This window comes from Schistocerca gregaria, chromosome 3, assembly GCF_023897955.1.
Source record: "Schistocerca gregaria isolate iqSchGreg1 chromosome 3, iqSchGreg1.2, whole genome shotgun sequence".
NCBI classification, from domain to species: Eukaryota; Metazoa; Arthropoda; class Insecta; order Orthoptera; family Acrididae; genus Schistocerca; species Schistocerca gregaria.
Genome location: NC_064922.1, coordinates 700,488,173 through 700,511,690, shown reverse-complemented (window position 1 = coordinate 700,511,690; position 23,518 = coordinate 700,488,173). Strand labels below are relative to the sequence as shown.

General features: G+C 42.3%; 1 protein-coding gene across 1 annotated transcript in view; it reads left to right on the top strand.

Annotated features, from left to right (window-relative positions):
* LOC126355087 (luciferin sulfotransferase-like) overlaps positions 1-23,518 on the top strand; it is a 349,237-nt gene that overhangs the window by 189,461 nt on the left and 136,258 nt on the right. Inside the window, exon 6 of the mRNA XM_050005278.1 lies at positions 8,024-8,144. Within this exon, the coding sequence (XP_049861235.1) occupies positions 8,024-8,144 (121 nt within the window). The remainder of the gene's footprint in view (positions 1-8,023; positions 8,145-23,518) is intronic.

The window sequence follows — 23,518 nt, the reverse complement described above, 5'->3', positions numbered from 1 at the left end:
GATTTGGTTTTTGGGTGTAATCTGTGACTAGGGGTCTCTTATGGTTTCACTTTGCACTTTTGTGTAAAGAACTGACGGCCCTACGTGTGTGTGTGTGTGTGTGTGTAATATGAATGACCTGATTTATTGACATTCCGGCTGTCGTGTCTGGTACTAATGTATTGTCACAATTGCACCGTCACTGGTGCTCCAGTATTGCAATGTTGATGGGTTCTGTTGGCTGTCGTGTCTGGTACTAATGTATTGTCACAATTGCACCGTCACTGGTGCTCCAGTATTGCAATGTTGATGGGTTCTGTTGGGGTAGGTTAATTGAAAGTGCTTTAGTTTTATTAAGCCATACTTCGTTTCTCTTAGCGCTGAGTTTTTTAGTCATGGTTTATCCTCCACACTTTCTCGATTGCTTACACTTGTGAATAACTATATTATTTTATTCTGAGTCCTGAGTTAATTTTTCATTGTTTATTCTGTATGCACACTTGATTGTTGTATCTATTAATAGACTGCATTACATATGCTGAATAATTTGTACCAACTCAACCCCCAGCCACTTATTCTCTCATTACATTCCTGTGCCACAGTATTTGCTACAGTAATTCCATCTACTGTAGTTACTATATCCCCAACATATTTGTTCACAGTATCCATGTGTCAAACATCCATCGCTTTTCTGCCCATTGTGTGATAAACTCATATACTATTCCAATCCTGTCTGATCTTATTCATAGCATAGATATTAGCCTGACTGATCACCTTCAGTGAGACACCTGTTGGTTTCCTGAAAGTAAGCACCTAATGGTCCTTGATGCCCTGGTCCTGCCGTTCCATCCTCTCTTCTTGGTCCAAAACTATTCTCCCCCCCCTCCCCCCCCAAAAAAAAGAACTTCTACCTTGCCCTGTTGCCTATTTCTCCAGTTTCAATCATGCTTATCACACCTCTCACCTCTCTCTGCCTATTATAATTCTTCTTAGTACAATAATTCATATTATTATAATTTCCCGAGTTCTGATTTGCACCATCATCTCTGTGCTCAAACAAATTGCAATCTATAAAGTCCTACCAAAGTCCAGAGAGTCAGTAGCAACGCGAATAAGTTTCCATTGCGAATATTCTGGCAGTCTTATCTTCAATGTTGACATTTGTGCAAGCACAGACAATGGTATATTCAAACGACTTAATTAATTCAAATAACTAACACAAAGCACCTGCATTTTTTCCTTCCAGGTCTTATAACCTGGGCCATTCCAAAAATTGTTTTCAATGTCATTTGCTTTGCTTGCTCCCAAAACTTATTCAAGAACGCTGCTTTAAAGGTTTTGTAATGCACTAACTGCTCAGCACTACGATTAACCCATGTCTGACCATCCCCTTCCAACTTACTTTTTAAATGTTTAATATGAAGCTACAAATTATCCTTACATGCAGCCAAAAAATATTCTGCATGACATCTATTTCCCCCAACTGAAAAGTTTTGTATTGAGCCGTTTCCTATAGGAGATGCTAACGTGAAATTACCACGCCTTGTTGCTACCATATCGATAGTCTCTCTCAAAACAAATATTTTCCCCTTTCTGATTCCTTCTTATTGTTTCTTATCCTTTTATTACATTCAAAAATTTAACTTTTACATACATGAATTCTCTGTTTAGTCGTCTTTCATAGATCTTACAATTCCATTCTTGCGCCTGAAAATGTCCCACAAGGTGAACTTCCACAGCTTCCAGGTTGGGTAATGAAACATTCTCTTCCTCATCAACCCTATCATTAACCCCTTACACTTATTTGGTATTATTTTAGTTTAATTTTCAATTTCTGTGCTTTTGGCTTACAACTGATAAAATTTTTAAATTACATTTATTTTTTCCCTAAGCTCTTATTTTAGTTCTCCAATACCACTGCCAAGCTTCGATTCCATATTCCCAAAGCTTGAATCTATTCATGATAGCCGTAATTTGGTTTCCTAATACGGATTAATATTACACATCTGTATCTCTTCTTATCCTACACTGCTTGCATCACTTATTTCCCCATAAGTTCACTGTTATTTGGTAACTTTGCTTTTTCGGCCATAGCTGACGGAAACGCAAATACAATACAGCTGCAGTTGTACTTAACTTAAATTTCTCATACGTTGCCGTTGTTCCTCTGCTTTGGTGCGGTGCACTGCTGAATGTTGCAGCTGGGATCACCACATGCAGTGCGAAGATGGGGCAGTGCGGAGATGCTGTGTTGTGGAGATGTGCTGGCAAAGAGACAACGTGACATGGAGTTGTGGTGGCATTGAGTTACTGCAGTGTGGAGTTCAGGCAGCATGGAATTGCTGCAATGTGGAGCTGTAGTTATACTAAGTCCCTGTGGCACAGAGTCGTGGCGTCGCAGAATTGCTGCATTGTGGACTTGCGTTGGCATGTAGACACAGCAATGTGGAAATGTTGTGGTTTGGAGATACTGCTGTGCAGACTATTGGTGTAGACATGGTGTCACTGAGATGTTTCAGCATAGAGAATGTGACGTAATAAACTGCACTGCAGAGAATCCAGTGCAGGAATGTTGCAGGACTAATATTGCGGCGCTATGCTGCGTCATGGAGATACTGTGGCATGGCCAGGCGATGGCATGTACATGCAACGGCACTGATATACTGCAGCACACTTACTGCAGCGAGGCGAGTGTACAGCGGTTGTGCTAGGGACACTGAAGATGACTTGTGTCACACTGATTCTGTAGTGCAGATAGGAGATGGCGTGTAGATGCAGTGTTTCTGAGATGAAGCAGTACAGATACTGCAGCATGGAGATGGACACTGCAGTACAAATGCGTTTTAGCTCGAAGGCTGTCATGCAAACACCACGACATGGGAGCACTGCAGCGCTGATACCTAGTGACACTGAGATGCTGCAGTATTATGATGCTGTGATGCGAAGACTAACGAATGAAGACTGTGGAGTAGAGACTTGGCGACGGTTACTATGTGTAAACATACAGTGGTACCGTATAGGCTGCTGCCAGCTACTACACCAGAACCTCCTCCCACACCCACAATGACAATGACAAAACAGCGATACAATTGAACAAATCAGCAAGTACATACTAATTATCAGAAGGAAACGTATTAATAGTATGGTCCATCAGAATAACAATGTGGGCTACAACCAAACGGTTAGTCTTGATTACTCGCTTATTCCAATTGCACAAAGGTTATTCCTGAACTGAATATGCTCGTAGATACAAAAACTCAAAGTGGTTTATTATACAGTGCAAGCAGAGTGTTCGTAGACACCAACAGGCGGGTAGCCACACATCAAATCACTGAAACATTAATGTAATCTTGATGTTCAACTAGCGCATTAACGCCTTTGCACACTAACAAATTCACTGTAGTTGAAATATTCGGCCGTGCGGTTCTAGGCGCTCCAGTCCGGAGCCGCGCTGCTGCTACGGTCGGAGGTTCGAATCCTGCCTCGGGCATGGGTGTGTGTGATGTCCTTAGGTTAGTTAGGTTTAAGTAGTTCTAAGTTCTAGGGGAATAATGACCACAGCAATTGAGTCCCATAGTGCTCAGAGCTATTTGAACCATTTTTGAAATATTCAGTTACCATTAACATAATCATGAATCGAATAGCATGCAGCGTCTCAAAATAATGTACAACTCTAGCTGGTTGGGTAGAAATTTTTATAACTCCTGAACATATGAACATCGAAATAGTTTTCAGTTTCCTGGTCGGCTTCCAGGTGATGCTGTTTCTGCATTAGTTTGAAGTTTCGCCAGCAGACTTCGAGGTCGGCGCTTGATGTTCTCAGTCTTGTCACTTGAAGTTGTTACTATCACAAGGCATGGTATAGTTCGTCTGCGATATACAAATTCCATACATGCATCAGGTTCAGCAGCATGCAGAAGCATCACGCCACTCCCTACCTTTTGACTCAGTTTCTCTGCACGCATGTGTGGCGTCATTCAACGATCTCGTCATTGTCCGAACTAGCGTACACATTACAGTTTATGGGTCCACATAAAATCAACAGAATTTAGCCATTGAATATCCAACTTCGGGCATCAAATATTAGAAAACACATCTCTGATAAGGTCGTGACGCATATTTGACCTTTTTCGTTGCTTTAATGCTAACAAGTGCCTTTGTTTAGCAACTGAATCCCGCAGTTATATACGAGAATTTTAGCTCATCCTTTCAGCCGTTGTTGATTACAACACTTTCTAGTGTTTGATATTATGAAAGCCAGTTTATTCACGATATAAAAAGATCTTATTGCCCTGCGTATTCCAAGTGATATTGTTTCTTTCAGAATGCCCATAGTTCAACATTCAATTCTGTTCGATCCTAAAAACAGGACCGAGGCTCAGTAGCCAAGATGAAAGACTCCCGATTAAATTTGTGGTACTGTTAGTGGTCGAATACTGTAGCAGCCGAACAAGTTACTTTAAATGACTGACACTAACACGCAATATAGACACTCCGTATATACAATTTTTTGGTAAAAATATTTTGTCATCGTTCAGTATAATTCGATTTTCTGGGTGTAAACCGACGGCGGTCGGGACATATATAAAGGCGGCAAGGAATGTCTCCTCCAGCTAGATCATTCTGCACCCGACAAAAATTTCAATTCCTAGACTCGTTCGGGCTTGACTATCGACTCTTGGCCCATCTTTGGACTGTGCAAGTAAAACATGCTTATCTTTGAGTAAAGGACCGTAGATCCCTCAAAGACTCCTATTACAACGGTGACGTCATAGTACATAGACTGTATTATGCAAGGGGAGGTACGATTCACATTCCTCAGAATATTTATTTATCACTTATGTCTATCATATGTTAAGGAAATTAATGAATTCCTCATCGCCTTGCGTGAGGAATCCCTGGCATTAAGCCCAGGACTATCACTGCTCTTCTCCTAAATTGTTAAGTTCATTTTTCAAATCATATGAAATCACTTCTACATTCGCCACTAAATGGTACTGCATTCGTCTGTTATTTAAGATGTATGAACTGTTACAACCTTCTGCCACAACAGAAAAATACTTATTTTCTCGAATACCAGCGCCCATTATTAGTCCTAAGAGCTAGCCCATGTCGTTCCATTTACTTCAAATGGTTCAAATGGCTCTGAGCACTGTGGGACTTAACATCCGAGTTCATCAGTCCCCTAGAACTTAGACTACCTAAACCTAAATAACCTAAGGACATCACACACATCCACAGCCGAGGCAGGATTCGAACCTGCGACCGTAGTGATCGCGCGGTTCCAGACTGAAGCGCCTAGAACCGCTGGGCCACAGCGGCCGGCTCTATTTAGTTCATTCGCTCTTCTATTTCAACTGCCTTTCCTGGATTGTTTTGGTATCTTGTGCCCTCTTTAGATCCCGCATGCAAAATTTTCCGGGATCAGTCATTTTTACCCAGTATCTTTACTACCAAAATGTTTTTCATTAATCTTTTATTTTTCAGAATACACCGATAAATTTTATCTTTCTCATTTCTGTTTCTATTAGATGTTTTCATTATTCTTTTATTTCTTTTACCGTCTCCTGATTTGTTTCTCACTGAATCCAGCCCGCTCTAATGAATGTCCGTGTCAAATTTTACCTTGATTCTCGTTACTGTAGACGTACTCCCCAGTCTGTCACCAACTTAGAATCATCAGATTTCTCCATTTATTTTAATTTAATCTGCATCTTTATTGAGATGCTTATCCCTTTTCAGTAAAATATTTTAAGGAAGTGTGTTGGGGCATCCGTATCGGACTCCTTTCTCGACTTACGCTGTGCATATACTTCCATTAATATTTACTAGTGTGTATTGTACCTTCCACATTGTGTAGATCAGTCATTTTCTTCCAGTGTAGTTCCTATCTTCACACTGAATGAAATAACGTTGACAGCATGTTGAAAACCACCTCTAGTGAAACGGCAGCAGTGTTAAAATTGCTTCCCTAGCACTAACATCAAAACGATCTTCCTACAAACAAAGGATTATATTGTTTCATACGCTATTTTTATCGAATTGAATAATATCTTTGTTGCTTTGAATCAAAGGTTTATTATTACTACAACATTCCATGTCCTAAGTACGGTAAGTCAGTCATTTCATTCTTACTGAAGTCTTCAGAAATTCCCTCTCCTCGAAGCAGTTTTCATCGGTATTGGACAAGGAACTGTTCAACATTTGTAAATATTTTTGTACGAAATCTTAACCTTTAAATGGTACAGTTCTGTAGAACGATCTATTGACCTCGGTCAATAATTCGTACCGTACGAGTAACACGTTATTTTAGTTTCGATTTTAATATATCATAAGAGAATTCTTGAAAGCAAGAACAATATGAAATCCCGACTTACAAAAAGCTCTAATTTGCATTTTAACAAGTGAAGCCATTTTTTTCGGCTTCGGTCAGTAATTCAGTCAGCCTCAAAGGTTAAATGCATCACATTATTTAATTACATAGGCTTCCGCGGCCAGAGTCTACATTGTATGAGTCACTGAAGGACACGGGCTTTCTATATCGTAGATATGCCTGTACTTCATCTGTGGAACCAGATTCTCCAGTTAAAGCAAGAAATAGTCATTCCTGAGCTAGTAAAGAGAGATAAATTGTGAAATTCTAACATCGTGAAGACATTCCACTAGAGTTGTGACCTTTCCAAAAGGTATTTGGTGCAATACACCGCGGTATACAGCCATAGAGCGACTAATTCGGCAACGCTGCATAATAACAGGCCGAAGTTTGGAGATATTACCATCATAGACGCAATGTGTTGATGTTTTACAACGATATCTCACACTCATATCGTCGGATGATGCCCCTGGGATCACATGTGATATAGTTTACAAAACATGTTTCGTTAAAACTGCATTATTGCCACCAGCAATAAAAATAGGAGGAATAAGAAAATTGCATTAAATCCATGAAAATGATCAGATGTGAAGTTTTGTAAGTAATAAGTGTTATACGAGTAGAATGTATTGAAAATGAATAGGTGTTTTTGTATTCTGTTTGGTTTATTGGTTGTTTGACTATTTTGAGGGATACTAACTAGTCGCATTTATTGCTAGCTATTTTCGTTTATACTCAACAGAATATTTTTCAGTCGCTCTGATTTCTTGTCTAACTTTAGACTTTTAATTTTAAGTTTCAGCCAAACATTACTGATATTTGACTAAAAATACTTTTGTGATGCATTCCCAGGTTTACTTTCTAACTCGTTGATAAGGAGTTGGGGTTGACATCCAGTCGCCGACGAGAATATTAGAGATATAACACAAATTCGGTTGGGGAAGAATGGAGAAGAAAACTGGTGTCACCTTTCAAAGAAAACGTGTTTAGAAAAGCGATAAGATAAAAAACGAGCTTTGCATATTAGCGTTTGCAGACCTTTCAAGTAGTCTACCTCAAAAAATACTGCAGGTATGGGTATCAAATCTTTGAGAAACAATAAGTTTTGTGCATTTCCTTTAAAATTTAGTTCGAAAATTTATCGAAACCGTTTTATCAAAGATGGAAATCTTAGAAAGTTGTATCCTCTTGGATAAATTTCTGTGGATTCCCATGTACATTGCATTAATTGGGTTACTGCATTATTTTCACTTTTAACTACAGTATATCATGAGAGCACTGAGAAACGCACGGAGCTTCCTTCTATGTAAACTGAATAACCAACTTCAGGAAAGTTCCAGACTTCCCAGAATACACAAGCGGAACGCGCTGGCGAGGAAAATTATAAAGTTAGTAGCTTGGAACTAATGTGGGAGCTCTTTCAACGAAAGAACAGCACATAAAAATTTCATAGTAGTCAAATTTCAAAGGAAACACACTGTAAAACATGCGCGATGTGTTACATACTGTAGCTGGCGCCCTAGATAAAACACAGATTGAAACTAATATGTGTTAATAATATAAAAAGAAATTTTATTTGTGCTTAAATATCGCATTTTAATATTTGTGTTATAATCTATACGTGTAACTACGTTGTCACTACCTCATACCTTACATTGCTTTGGTCATTAGATAATTTACGTGGCTCGAGATCCAAAGGACACGGCGTTATCGTACTACCACCACCACCGTTTGTGGAATGGCTACACAGGAACTCTGGACGACTTCCTCGAGGCATTTATTCAGGATGCACGTAAGTAGACATTCAGTCACTTCTTCTAATTGGTAATCGCCCAACCTATGCAATATACTGAAAAGTTGCTATTCGTTTCTCATCTTCTTTTCCTTGATTTCTTTCATCTCAGTTTTCGTCACCTGTCTCTCTCTCTCTCTCTCTAATTCTTCTCTCCTTTGATTTTCCTCTTAGATGTCAAACTGCCATACTCGTTTTCTCCTTGTACTTCAGTCAGTTATATCCCATATTAAGCTGAGAGATCAAATTAAAGAAAAAATGTGGGAATGTGTGAAAATACTGACACGGTATTTTATGGAAGAACGAAAGTCAGAAGCAAATTAAGAACGAACCCATTTAAAAATTAGAAGGAGTAGGAGAAATTTCGAAGCTGTTTTAACACTAAAGCTAATAATATAAGGCAGACCCATGAAAAACCGGGAAAAAATATTACGAACGGTGTTCGACAAATAATGCAACGCTTTTTTATGTCGACCAGATTCGGTTGAAGAAATTCAGAGTTTGTTTCAGGACATGGTGGAATATTCCCGCTTCAGCCCCTACAGTTTCTTGAAGTTCACATAGGATACGGCGCTATACGTAGCCTAACTGTGGCATCTGTGACAGAAGTGTGTTAGAAAACAGAGAGCTGTCATTAAGTTTCATCTTGATCTATATAGGTCACACTGGTTGGAATTTCAGTATTCGACACTGAGAACACATAAGAGAGAGCGACAGTAACTCGTAAACTTTCTCCCACATCTTGAAAACGGAATGACGTAGAGTGGACGATATAGAATGGGCTGTCGAGGTTTTACACATTGCACACAATGAATTTCTTTAAAGAAATCAAAATATATTCACGCACACACACACAGAAAATTACCTTCAAGAAATTCTACATAACTGATTGATTTAAAATACAAATATTACACAGAAAATGTTCTTGAAAATACCATTCCAAACACTAGATCAGTAAAAAAAAAATCTTCCAACTTATCAGAGATCATGTTACCACGTAATTAAAAATAACCACCGGAAATAATACGTTTAAGAACAAATCAACAACATCGCAAAATTATCACCTTCGCGTGCCAAAACACTTTCTGGCGTAACCCATTACAAAAACACAGCACGATTACACTACAAATGAGTGTAGAACCTCATAAACCTGAATTGTACAAGCAATATAACATATCCGATAGGGACAAAGGTGTGACCTAGAAGCAAACAGCCTATAATATCGCTGACTCCACTGTCAATACAGCTGTCACGAAGCGTAATTACGAAATAAACCTCTGTAGTTCAACAACCACACAGATAACTGCTGCATCAAAGGCTTAACACCTACTATAGCTCCAACAATATCAAAGGAGCAAACATATTTAGTAGTGTGGCAGCAATTGAGGCATCGATGTCATACGGATATCAAGACCACCTGATGCACGTAACAGCCGTATTCTATAATCCTTTAAATTATCTGGTTAAAAATTTGGAACATTGTACCGAACTATGTACTTTTTACAGATAACCTCAATATGGCAATCACGCCGAAATATGCCTATAGTAATAATAAAATCAAAAACAGCAGTGTCTTGGTTTCATAACATAATATATTATAACCTAATAAGGGATGACAGACACAACTTAACAGAGGCATAAGTCGAATTTACTTACTTAATCATTTATTTATTGCATCCGTAGATGAGGTCGTTAACGCAGTGACCCGTAGCTCAGAGGTAGCAAATTAGAAACCTAACGCTCGAAACATTTTCAGTGTTTGCTTGGCATGGGTTACACAACATTAAGAACCCCTAACTGTTGAAAAACTCAGTTTTGGAGTATTTTACTATGTTAAACGTAACATTTGGTTAGCGAAATGAAACTATTCTCGCCCCACATCGATCAATATGGTTAGCATTTCCAGAAAAATCTGTGAGCATGCTGAGATTTTCACCATCTTATTACGGTTTCCACTACTCACTTGTTCTTTTTTATTGTAAAGCAAGCACTTTATCTACTGTGCTGCGTCTTTGGAAACAGGATAAAAAAATTTGTGTGAAATCTAATGGGACTTAACTGCTAAGGTCATCAGTCCCTAAGCTTACACACTACTTACCCGAAATTATCCTAAGGACAAACACACACACCCATGCCGGACTCGAATCTCCGCCGGGACCAGCCGCAAAGTCCATGATTGCAGCGCCTGAGACCGCTCGGCTAATCCCGCACGGCGGAAACAGGATCAAAGCGTACTACATATAAAAATGTTTATTTGCTTACCAAAATGTCAGTGTGAGTTAGACGTTGACAGGGTAATAACTTGCTCCTGTAAGTGAGCAATTCTGTTTACTGTTTTTTGTTTTTTTTACTGCAATTTTAGGTCTACTTTCTGAAAGACATTATGGACTCTGATTTGCCCTAATATACATGGTATTACATTCATAATAAGGATCGTAGCTGTAAGAATTATTTTAATTATGTCCCGACATTAAGTTTACAGTGTTTTTGTAACTATGTTTCTAATTTACGTATTTCACACTGTAGGTATCTCGTTGTATTCGAAAGTAGCAAATGAGCATAGACAACTGGTTAATTGATAGAAGATAGTCGATATTGTAGGGAAACACTACCTTTGAATTAGATTAAATCTTGTACTGGAGTGACTGGTTTCTATTACTGCTGGCCTAGCCTATAAAATGGTACGTCTTGAAATCCCTGGCGAATCAATCTCTACGTTATTGAAATGGTGATACATTATTATACTTACAGATGATGTTAGTAAAACTCATTGTTATTGGAAGTTTGAAAGTTAGGCTGCCTTATTAATATTCATCGGCTGCTTTGTAGCAGTATCTGTTTGCCTCATTAATAAGGCTGTGTAGTGTGCAGTTGTTGATCTTTCCCCATCTGTACGTCGGTGAGGCCAGATATGACCGTTAGCATGTTGTTTAGGTGGCAGGATTTGGGAGGCGAGGCCGAAGCGCCGGTTTTATTCTTTAACATTTGGCTAGTGTTAGTCCTTGAACATCACTCGTTAGGTGAATGAGTTTTTCACCAGTTTGGTATTTGAGCGGATATGGTGACAGACTTGCACGTGGTTTGTACTTTTCAACGTTTCTGCTGGTGAAAATTAAAAATTATTGAAAATAAACTCCGTTTTATGCAAGTGTCTCGCAATAGGAAAATTTCTCTCCAATTTTTCTTAGCAAGCAATGAAATAAGAACAACTCCCAAAAGAATAAAAATTTTCTTAGCAAGCACAGGAATAAGAAAAACTCCCTAAAGAATAAAATTTACTGAATGCTACGTAACTTCGAATTTGTCAGCTACCTACGTGAAACTAGTTTTCGGAAAATCTGTTTCTACTTCATCGAATATACGAGTGCTTAACTGTTTTTACTCCATTCCTGGAATGGCACATCTCATGTGTCATTCATAATTAATTTAAATTCATTGCTATCTGAATTCTATTCCTGTCAGTTAACAATTTAATTAATGCTTGTGATAACTAAAATCAATGACTGACAGGATTGAGACATCTGTTTTAATATTTTTTTTCTCTTTACATATGGCTGATTAGCATGTGATAATTTCTATACTTCGGCCGCGCCGACGATGAGACACGGTCGATAGAGAGCCCTGGGCATTCCCTGGGGATTTAGGCTTGATTTTATGAGGAAGAGGGCATGTAATGAGCTGTCTGGTAGCAGCAGGTACTCGAGAAACTCGCGATCTGCGCAGTATGAGGTTCAGGCCCACATTCACAGAAGTCGTACGTCGCACCATGACGAACACATACACTCGTGCAGGAACTTAGCTTTGACAAGCAGTGCCAGCTGGCCGAAACACATTCCTCAGGAACTTGGTTTAGTCCTGGTGGGTCGACTCCTGAGAATCTAACGCAGACGGAGCTCAGTACCAGACGAAAGTCTCCGCGTTATGTGAGGAGCGATGGCTGGCACTGTAGATAGGAACCTTTCTTCTCTTCGTCAAGCAGCGGACCAACATTCTGGCACCACCTTGTGCAGTGTGAACACCATCTTGTCCAAAAAGTTTTTAGGTTGCTCCTCATTGGTTAATCTTAAAAAATAGCATAGGAGGCGAAATCAGGACACTGGCCTCCGAGGATTGTGCACATTGAGACTAGTGTACTGGTTCACTTAGAAAATTTAGCTGCAGAGTGGGAGTGCTGCTCAGAATTGTTGAGAACTGCACATGTAAGAGCGAAACGACTCATTAATGTTGGCCGGCCGCGGTGGCCGGGCGGTTCTAGGCGCTTCAGTTCAGAACTGCGCCACTGCTACGGTTCGAATTCTGCCTCAGGCGAGGGTGTGTGATGGTAGGTTAGAAAATTTAAAAAGGGAAATGGATAGGTTAAAGTTAGATTTAGTGGGAATTAGTGAAGTTCGGTGGCAGGAGGAACAAGACTTCTGGTCAGGTGACTACAGGGTTATAAACACAAAATCAAATAGGGGTAATGCAGGAGTAGGTTTATTAATGAATAGGAAAGTAGGAATACGGGAAGCTACTACAAACACCATAGTGAACGCTTTATTGTGGCCAAGATAGATGCGAAGCCCACACCTATTACAGCAGTGCAAGTTTATATGCCAACTAGCTCTGCAGATGACGAAGAAAATGATGAAATGCATGATGAGATAAAAGAAATTATTCAGATAGTGAAGGGAGACTAAAATTTAATAATCATGGGTGACTGGAATTAGGTAGTAGGAAAAGGGGGAGAAGGAAACATAGTAGGTGAATATGGACTGGGGCAAAGAAATGAAAGAAGAAGCCGACTGTTAGAATTTGCACAGAACACAACTTAATCATAGGTAACACTTGGTTCAAGAATCATAAAAGAGGGCTGTATACATGGAAGAAGCCTGGAGATACTGACAGGTTTCAGATAGATTATATAATGGTAAGCAGAGATTTAGGAACCAGGTTTTAAATTGTAAGACATTTCCAGGGGCAGATGTGGACTCTGATCACAATCTATTGGTTATGACCTGTAGATTAAAACTGAAGAAACTGCAAAAAGGTGGGAATTTAACGAGATGGGACATGGATAAACTGAAAGAACCAGAGGTTGTACAGAGTTTCAGGGAGAGCATAAGGGAGCAATTGACAGGAATGGGGGAAAGAAATACAATAGAAGAAGAATGGGTAGCTTTGAGGGATGCTGTAGTGAAGGCAGCAGAGGATCAAGTAGGTAAAAAGACGAGGGCTAGAAGAAATCCTTGGGTAACAGAAGAAATATTGAATTTAATTGATGAAAGGAGAAATATAAAAATGCAGTAAATGAAGCAGGCAAAAGGGAATACAGACGTCTCAAAAATGAGATCGACAGGAAGTGCAAAATGGCTAAGCAGGGATGGCTAGAGGACAAATGTAAGGATGTAGAGGCTTATTTCACTAGAGGTAAGATAGATGCTGCCTACAGGAAAATTAAAGAGACCTTTGGAGATAAGAGAACCACTTCTATGAACTTCAAGAGCTCAGATGGAAACCCAGTTCTAAGCAAAGAAGGGAAAGCAGAAAGGTGGAAGGTGTATATAGAGGGTCTATACAAGGGCGATGTACTTGAGGACAATATTATGGAAATGGAAAAGGATGTAGATGAAAATGAAATGGGAGATACGATACTGCGTGAAGAGTTCGACAGAGCACTGAAAGACCTGAGTCGAAACAAGGCCCTCGGAGTAGACAACATTCCACTGGAACTACTGACGGCCTTGGGAGAGCCAGTCCTGACAAACCTCTACCATCTGGTGAGCAAGATGTATGAGACAGGCGAAATACCCTCAGACTTCAAGAAGAATATAATATTTATTTATTTATTTATGCATTTATTTTACCTGGCAAGATTAGGGCCTTCAGGCCCTCTCTTACACCTAACCAGGCATACTCAGGTTGAACGAGTTACAGTTTCTACTTAACATTAAGGACATATAGCCTATTATGCAGTATTGATGTTAAAGAAAAAAATAGATATTATTACAGTAGTATAATGATAATTATAACAATAAAAAATAATTATAACAATCAATAATAATAATAATAATAATAATAATAATAATAATAGTAATAGTAATAATAATAATAATAATAATAATAATAATAATAATAATAATAATAATAGTAATGGCTATGTATATGAAAGTAAACATACTTTTCTTTTCTGAATGTCAGTCCCATTGTTAGTTGGGAATTTTCTCGTTATGTTCTTGCAGCTTGTGAGTTATTCTCATCGAGCAGAGACATAAGACGATAGAATGGGGTGAAAGAGGTAGATAGGTTAGAGGAAGAGAAATAGAACGGTAAAATTCGAAGCTGTGATGGAGAGGAGAAAGAAAGAGATGGGAGGGGCACAAGAATGGTGGTTATACCGTCCCTAATATGTAAGCTTTGAGTTCCCTCTTGAATGTTGAGTAGTTCTGGATAAGACGCAGATCACAGGGGAGCGCGTTCCATAGTCGTATGGCTGAGATGGAGAATGACACGGAGAAAGATTTTGTGTTATGTAAAGGTACAGCCAAGATGATAGACGTATCCGATCTAGTGTTGCGATTGTGGAATGACGATAGGTGTTTAATGTGAGAAGATAAGTATTGGGGGCACCAGTGGCTAAGAAATCGATGAAGTAAGCACATCAATTCCAATCCCAATCCCAATCCCAAATAAATCACGTGTTGACAGATGTGAAAATTACCGAACTACCAGTTTAATAAGTCATAGCTGCAAAATACTAACGCGAATTCTTTACAGACAAATGGAATAACTGGTAGAATCCGACCTCGGCGAAGATCAGTTTGGATTCCGTAGAAATGTTGGAACACGTGAGGCAATACTGACCCTACGACTTATCTTAGAAGCTAGATTAAGGAAGGGCAAACGTACGTTTCTAGCATTTGTAGACTTAGAGAAAGCTTTTGACAATGTTGACTGGAATACTCTCTTTCAAATTCTGAAGGTGGCAGGGGTAAAATACAGGGAGCGAAAGGCTATTTACAATTTGTACAGAAACCAGATGGCAGTTATAAGAGTCGCGGGACATGAAAGGGAAGCAGTGGTTGGGAAGGCCGTGGGACAGTGTTGTAGCCTCTCCCCGATGTTATTCAATCGGTAAATTGAGCAAGCACCGAAGGAAACAAAAGAAAAATTCGGAGTAGGTATTAAAATCCATGGAGAAGAAATAAAAACTTTGAGGTTCGCCGATGACATTGTAATTCTGTCAGAGACAGCAAAGGACTTGGAAGAGCAGTTGAACGGAATGGACAGTGTCTTGGAAGGAGGAAATAAGATGAACATCAACAAAAGGAAAACTAGGGTAATGGAATGTAGTCGAATTATGTCGGGTGATGCTGAGGTAATTAGATTAGGAAACGAGACACTTAAAGTAGTAAAGGAGTTTTGCTATTTGGGGAGCAAAATATCTGATGATGGTCGAAGTAGAGAGGATATAAAATGTAGACTGGCAATGGCAAGGAAAGCATTTCTGAATAAGAGAAATTTGTTAACATCGAATATAGATTTATGTATCAGGAAGTCGTTTCTGAAAGTATTTGTTTGGAGTGTAGCCATGTATGGAAGTGAAACATGGACGATAACTAGTTTGGACAAGAAGAGAATAGAAGCTTCAGAAATGTGGTGCTACAGAAGACTGCTGAAGATTACATGGGTAGATCACGTAACTAATGATGAGGTACTGAACAGAATTGAGGGGAAGAGGAATTTGTGGCACAACTTGAACAGAAGAAGGGATCGTTTGGTAGGACATGTTCTGAGGCATCAATGGATCACCAATTTAGTATTGGAGTGCAGCGTGGAGGGTAAAAATCGTAGAGGGAGACCAAGAGGTGACTACACTACGCAGATTCAGAAGGATGTAGGTTGCAGTGGGTACTGGGAGATGAAGAGGCTTGCACAGGATAGAGTAGCATGGAGAGCTGCATCAAACCAGTCTCAGGACTGAAGACCACAACAACAACAACAATGTTGTGAAACTTTTCCAAAGAGGGGAGATTGTTGCCCTGTTAACAAAAATACCACTGGCCAGGATTTTGCTGAGGGTAATTTTGCATGTAGAATGGAGAACGTACTCCGTTCCTGTTAAGAATGCTCTGGCTGTTTACGAAAAATGACACGCTTCAGCTGCAGACACGGAACGATGTATTTAATCAATGGACACGGAAGAGACAACAGCGTCTGCAAATCTAGAGAATGGCTGTGCTAGCAGTCTGGAGCTGATATGTTGCAATCTGTAAGAGATCACGGCGGTCTTAACTCCCCACAACCGAATGCAGAATATGAAGAGTAACTGCGGCTAGGGAAGGAACAGTAGGATAGTTACTCAATTTTTGAAGGTACAATGTTATTGTCGAATATGTTGTGCGAATCATTTGATTTCTTGGGTCACTGAAGGCTAACGCATGAATAGATCAGTGGTGTTTTTGCTGGGGATAATTTTTCATTTTATCGGCGGATTCAAATGAGATAAATTCGTCTCAGATTTGTCTTGTCATAACTCAATTTGTAATACACTCCTGGAAATCGAAAAAAGAACGCATTGACACCGGTGTGTCAGACCCACCATACTTGCTCCGGACACTGCGAGAGGGCTGTACAAGCAATGATCACACGCACGGCACAGCGGACATACCAGGAACCGCGGTGTTGGCCGTCGAATGGCGCTAGCTGCGCAGCATTTGTGCACCGCCGTCGTCAGTGTCAGCCAGTTTGCCGTGGCATACGGAGCTCCATCGCAGTCTTTAACACTGGTAGCATGCCGCGACAGCGTGGACGTGAACCGTATGTGCAGTTGACAGACTTTGAGCGAGGGCGTATAGTGGGCATGCGGGAGGCCGTGTGGACGTACCGCCGAATTGCTCAACACGTGGGGCGTGAGGTCTCCACAGTACATCGATGTTGTCGCCAGTGGTCGGCGCAAGGTGCACGTGCCCGTAGACCTGGGACCGGACTGCAGCGACGCACGGATGCACGCCAAGACCGTAGGATCCTACGCAGTGCCGTAGGGGACCGCACCGCCACTTCCCAGCAAATTAGGGACACTGTTGCTCCTGGGGTATCGGCGAGGACCATTCGCAACCGTCTCCATGAAGCTGGGGTACGGTCCCGCACACCGTTAGGCCGTCTTCCGCTCAGGCCCCAACATCTTGCAGCCCGCCTCCAGTGGTGTCGCGACAGGCGTGAATGGAGGGACGAATGGAGACGTGTCGTCTTCAGCGATGAGAGTCGCTTCTGGCTTGGTGCCAATGATGGTCGTATGCGTGTTTGGCGCCGTGCAGGTGAGCGCCACAATCAGGACTGCATACGACCGAGGCACACAGGGCCAACACCCGGCATCATGGTGTGGGGAGCAATCTCCTACACTGGCCGTACACCTCTGGTGATCGTCGAGGGGACACTGAATAGTGCACGGTACATCCAAACCGTCATCGAACCCATCGTTCTACCATTCCTAGACCGGCAAGGGAACTTGGTGTTCCAACAGGACAATGCACGTCCGCATGTATCCCGTGCCACCCAACGTGCTCTAGAAGGTGTAAGTCAACTACCCTGGCCAGCAACATCTCCGGATCTGTCCCCCATTGAGCATGTTTGGGACTGGATGAAACGTCGTCTCACGCGGTCTGCACGTCCAGCACGAACGCTGGTCCAACTGAGGCGCCAGGTGGAAATGGCATGGCAAGCCGTTCCACAGGACTACATCCAGCATCTCTACGATCGTCTCCATGGGAGAATAGCAGCCTGCATTGCTGCGAAAAGTGGATATACACTGTACTAGTGCCGACATTGTGCATGCTCTGTTGCCTGTGTCTATGTGCCTGTGGTTCTGTCAGTATGATCATGTGATGTATCTGACCCCAGGGATGTGTCAATAAAGTTTCCCTTCCTGGGACAATGAATTCACGGTGTTCTTATTTCAATATCCAGGAGTGTATTTCATTTACATAGGAACGCACCTCACTTAACCGCTGTTTTAATGATGGTAAAGTAGCCAATAAAGGGTTACATTCATTCTATGACTTAATAAAAACCTGTATTCAGATACCATCCATGCATTTAGCGTTTATAAGCAGTATTGATCAACCCGGTTCACACTCACCATATTTGTTATTAAATTATCGAAGATGCTTTCACTAAGTGATAACTTATAAAGACTATTATTGAATAGTACAGCTGTAGGGCATAAACTATGTGGCCTACAACTCACCAGCAATAACCCCGAGTGTATTTATGGGATGTATGTTAGACCGATTTGACTTAGCAAACATCTGGTTACTCGTGTCAGTGAGAACATTCCATTTGGCAAACATTAAGTGTGAGTTAAGAACACCACTACATGGCATTACCTCGTAATTACAATTACAAGCGAACGCCATTCCATGTAGCCTCTAATACTGTTGTCCAAAGGTGAGCCTTATGGATTCTGGGCCAGTGTTAGCTTCTCGTAAAACGACGCGTAGAAGTAAACAGATCTTATTTGCTGCCCAGAAAAGAAATTCGATCACTGCTTTTATATGTCGACGAGGAGTGCGTACAAGGAAGAGTATGGGTTCGAGTTCTCCAGTAACCGCGTGGGACAGATTCATTACAGTTGAGAGCAGCCACAGCAGATCGGTCTTGCTGAGAAGGACCATATGAAGTGTGGCAGGTCATATCACTATGAAAGGTTTCCGCCCCTTTCTATATTTGGTCATACACTGTCACAGATATCGTTAATGTGTATGCCGTCTCTCTCTTAAATGGTCATGATGGGATTTGAAGTTAACGCGAGTATTGTTACGAAACACTGGATTCTACATTCTTTGACTTCATAGATCAAAGATGCCATAGTTTTAATATTTCTTCTTTCATACTGGCATGTGTCTACAGTTATCAGCGTAATATTAAAGGTGACATGTGATTACCAACTATTGTAGTTTGCTATGTATATATCGTATCTTATATTTAACTGTAAGAAAATTACATATTAATGAATTTTTTGATCATATTCACAACTTTTGTAAATACATCGGCGGTGGTGGTGGTATGTATAGAGCGCTCAACAGCATAAGTACCAGCTCCCATACTAATGTAATTGGTGGCTATATGCTCTCGAGCAAACTAATTAGAAATAGTTGCTGTCCAGGGGACACAGTAAATTGAACAGTTAGCGCGTTACATGACTGAAATGTTGTCACAACTTTTACTGATCGTCAGCATCACGGTTGGGGAGAGGTTATGGAAGTACTGCCATTTAGCTGATCGTTTGTGTAACTGTGATGAATGAACAGTCTCAGATATTTAGGTGGTGCTGTCAGTTGGCTATTAAGGTAACTAGAATAATGAGCCCACCTGGGGGGACGGGACCCACTCTAGTCCTCAGAACACGAGGAGCATACATGTGTTGTTTAAAAAGCAATACCAGTGGCCGCTGTCGTCAGGGAATATGTGATACTCATGTTTGTGTTTTGGGAAGCGGAAAGTTGCAGAAGATAAGAGTACATATGAGGAGGATCAAATTGCAGTTATACATTTAGCGTCCAGACTAATAAGTACAACTAAATGTTGTGTCCATTTTGCTGTGGTAGTTCATACTACACTCCTGGAAATTGAAATAAGAACACCGTGAATTCATTGTCCCAGGAAGGGGAAACTTTATTGACACATTCCTGGGGTCAGATACATCACATTATCACACTGACAGAACCACAGGCACATAGACACAGACAACAGAGCATGCACAATGTCGGCACTAGTACAGTGTATATCCACCTTTCGCAGCAATGCAGGCTGCTATTCTCCCATGGAGACGATCGTAGAGATGCTGGATGTAGTCCTGTGGAACGGCTTGCCATGCCATTTCCACCTGGCGCCTCAGTTGGACCAGCGTTCGTGCTGGACGTGCATACCGCGTGAGACGACGCTTCATCCAGTCCCAAACATGCTCAATGGGGGCAGATCCGGAGATCTTGCTGGCCAGGGTAGTTGACTTATACCTTCTAGAGCACGTTGGGTGGCACGGGATACATGCGGACGTGCATTGTCCTGTTGGAACACCAAGTTACCTTGGAGGTCTAGGAATGGTAGAACGATGGGTTCGATGACGGTTAGGATGTACCATGCACTATTCAGTGTCCCCTCGACGATCACCAGAGGTGTACGGCCAGTGTAGGAGATCGCTCCCCACACCATGATGCCGAGTGTTGGCCCTGTTTGCCTCGGTCGTATGCAGTTCTGATTGTGGCGCTCACCTGCACGGCGCCAAACACGCATACGACCATCATTGGCACCAAGGCAGAAGCGACTCTCATCGCTGAAGAGGACACGTCTCCATTCGTCCCTCCATTCACGCCTGTTGCGACACCACTGGAGGCGGGCTGCACGATGTTGGGGCGTGAGCGGAAGACGGCCTAATGGTGTGCGGGACCGTGGCCCAGCTTCATGGAGACGGTTGCGAATGGTCCTCGCCGATACCCCAGGAGCAACAGTGTCCCTAATTTGCTGGGAAGTGGCGGTGCGTTCCCCTACGGCACTGCGTAGGATCCTACGGTCTTGGCGTGCATCCGTGCGTCGCTGCGGTCCGGTCCCAGGTCGACGGGCACGTGCACCTTCCGCCGACCACTGGCGACAACATCGATGTACTGTGGAGACCTCACGCCCCACGTGTTGAGCAATTCGGCGGTACGTCCACCCGGCCTCCCGCATGCCCACTATACGCCCTCGCTCAAAGTCTGTCAACTGCACATACGGTTCACGTCCACGCTGTCGCGGCATGCTACCAGTGTTAAAGACTGCGATGGAGCTCCGTATGCCACGGCAAACTGGCTGACACTGACGGCGGCGGTGCACAAATGCTGCGCAGCTAGCGCCATTCGACGGCCAACACCGCGGTTCCTGGTATGTCCGCTGTGCCGTGCGTGTGATCATTGCTTGTACAGCCCTCTCGCAGTGTCCGGAGCAAGTATAGTGGGTCTGACACACCGGTGTCAATGTGTTCTTTTTTCCATTTCCAGGAGTGTATAATTCTGTAAAACAAACAAAAATTAGGAAATTTCAATAGTGACGACTACCAACTGTAACTGATATAACCATGAGGATTTTCATTTGTATTTCCGTTTAAGAGGTCTTGTTACCTCCAGGACGACTCCAGGCTGTTATCTGGACCAACTACCCAGAATTTTATCTTTGTTATGTTCGTAATTCGTACCAGTTGGATGCTAGGGTGTAGCATATAGACAATGGCTGCTAGTGTCTCCATACAGTGCGCGTTATTTTGAATTGAATTTGGTAGCTTACCTTAAGTGATGTTATTATTATTATTATTTCTTTCCTTTCTCAGACGTTATTTCTGGTTAAAAATGGAAGGTGACGCGGACCTTTATCAAGCATTACTTCCTTTTAACTGTCCCGTATATGTTACATTGCATTTAGGAACTTTCAGGTAATATAACATGTATAAATACACTCCTGAGAATTGAAATAAGAACACCGTGAATTCGTTGTCCCAGGAAGGGGAAACTTTTTTGACACATTCCTGGGGTCAGATACATCACATGATTACACTGACAGAACCACAGGCACATAGACACAGGCAACAGAGCATGCACAATGTCGGCACTAGTACAGTGTATATCCACCTTTCGCAGCAATGCAGGCTGCTATTCTCCCATGGAGACGATCGTAGAGATGCTGGATGTAGTCCTGTGGAACGGCTTGCCATGCCATTTCCACCTGGCGCCTCAGTTGGACCAGCGTTCGTGCTGGACGTGCAGACCGCGTGAGACGACGTTTCATCCAGTCCCAAACATGCTCAATGGGGGACAGATCCGGAGATGTTGCTGGCCAGGGTAGTTGACTTACACCTTCTAGAGCACGTTGGGTGGCACGGGATACATGCGGACGTGCATTGTCCTGTTGGAACACCAAGTTCCCTTGCCGGTCTAGGAATGGTAGAACGATGGGTTCGATGACGGTTTGGATGTACCGTGCACTATTCAGTGTTCCCTCGACGATCACCAGAGGTGTACGGCCAGTGTAGGAGATTGCTCCCCACACCATGATGCCGGGTGTTGGCCCTGTGTGCCTCGGTCGTATGCAGTCCTGATTGTGGCGCTCACCTGCACGGCGCCAAACACGCATACGACCATCATTGGCACCAAGCCAGAAGCGACTCTCATCGCTGAAGACGACACGTCTCCATTCGTCCCTCCATTCACGCCTGTCGCGACACCACTGGAGGCGGGCTGCACGATGTTGGGGCCCGAGCGGAAGACGGCCTAACGGTGTGCGGGACGGTAGCCCAGCTTCATGGAGACGGTTGCGAATGGTCCTCGCCGATACCCCAGGAGGAACAGTGTCCCTAATTTGCTGGGAAGTGGCGGTGCGGTCCCCTACGGCACTGCGTAGGATCCTACGGTCTTGGCGTGCATCCGTGCGTCGCTGCGGTCCGGTCCCAGGTCGACGGGCACATGCACCTTCCGCCGACCACTGGCGACAACATCGATGTACTGTGGAGACCTCACGCCCCACGTGTTGAGCAATTCGGCGGTACGTCCACCCGGCCTCCCGCATGCCCACTATACGCCCTCGCTCAAAGTCCGTCAACTGCACATACGGTTCACGTCCACGCTGTCGCGGCATGCTACCAGTGTTAAAGACTGCGATGGAGCTCCGTATGCCACGGCAAACTGGCTGACACTGTCGGCGGCGGTGCACAAATGCTGCGCAGCTAGCGCCATTCGACGGCCAACACCGCGGTTCCTGGTGTGTCCGCTGTGCCGTGCGTGTGATCATTGCTTGTACAGCCCTCTCGCAGTGTCCGGAGCAAGTATGGTGGGTCTCACACCGGTGTCAATGTGTTCTTTTTTCCATTTCCAGGAGTGTAATTATAGATTTCTGTAGTTGTATATAAACGTGTGGATGTAGCTGTATTGCGTTGATGTACGGGTGGATATTGTGTGGTATGACTCCTGTAGTTGATAGTATAATTGGTATAATGTCAACTTTATCCTGATGCCACATGTCCTTGACTTCCTCATCCAGTTGGATGTATTGTCAATTTTTTCTCCTGTTTTCTTCTGTATATTTGTTGTATTAGGGTTTGGATATTTCGATTAGTTGTGTCAATTTCTTCTTTTTATTGGTGAGTCTGATGTCAGGTTTGTTATGTGATGTTTTTAATCTGTTATAATGGTGCTGTTCCAGTATAATTTGTATTCATCATTCTCCAGTACATTTTGTGGTGTTTACTTGTATGTGGGAACGTGTTGTTTTATTAGTTTATGTTGTATGGCAAGTTGTTGATGTATTATTTTTGCTACATTGCCATGTCTTCTGGTGTATTCTGTATTTGCTAGTATTGTACATCCACTTGTGATGTG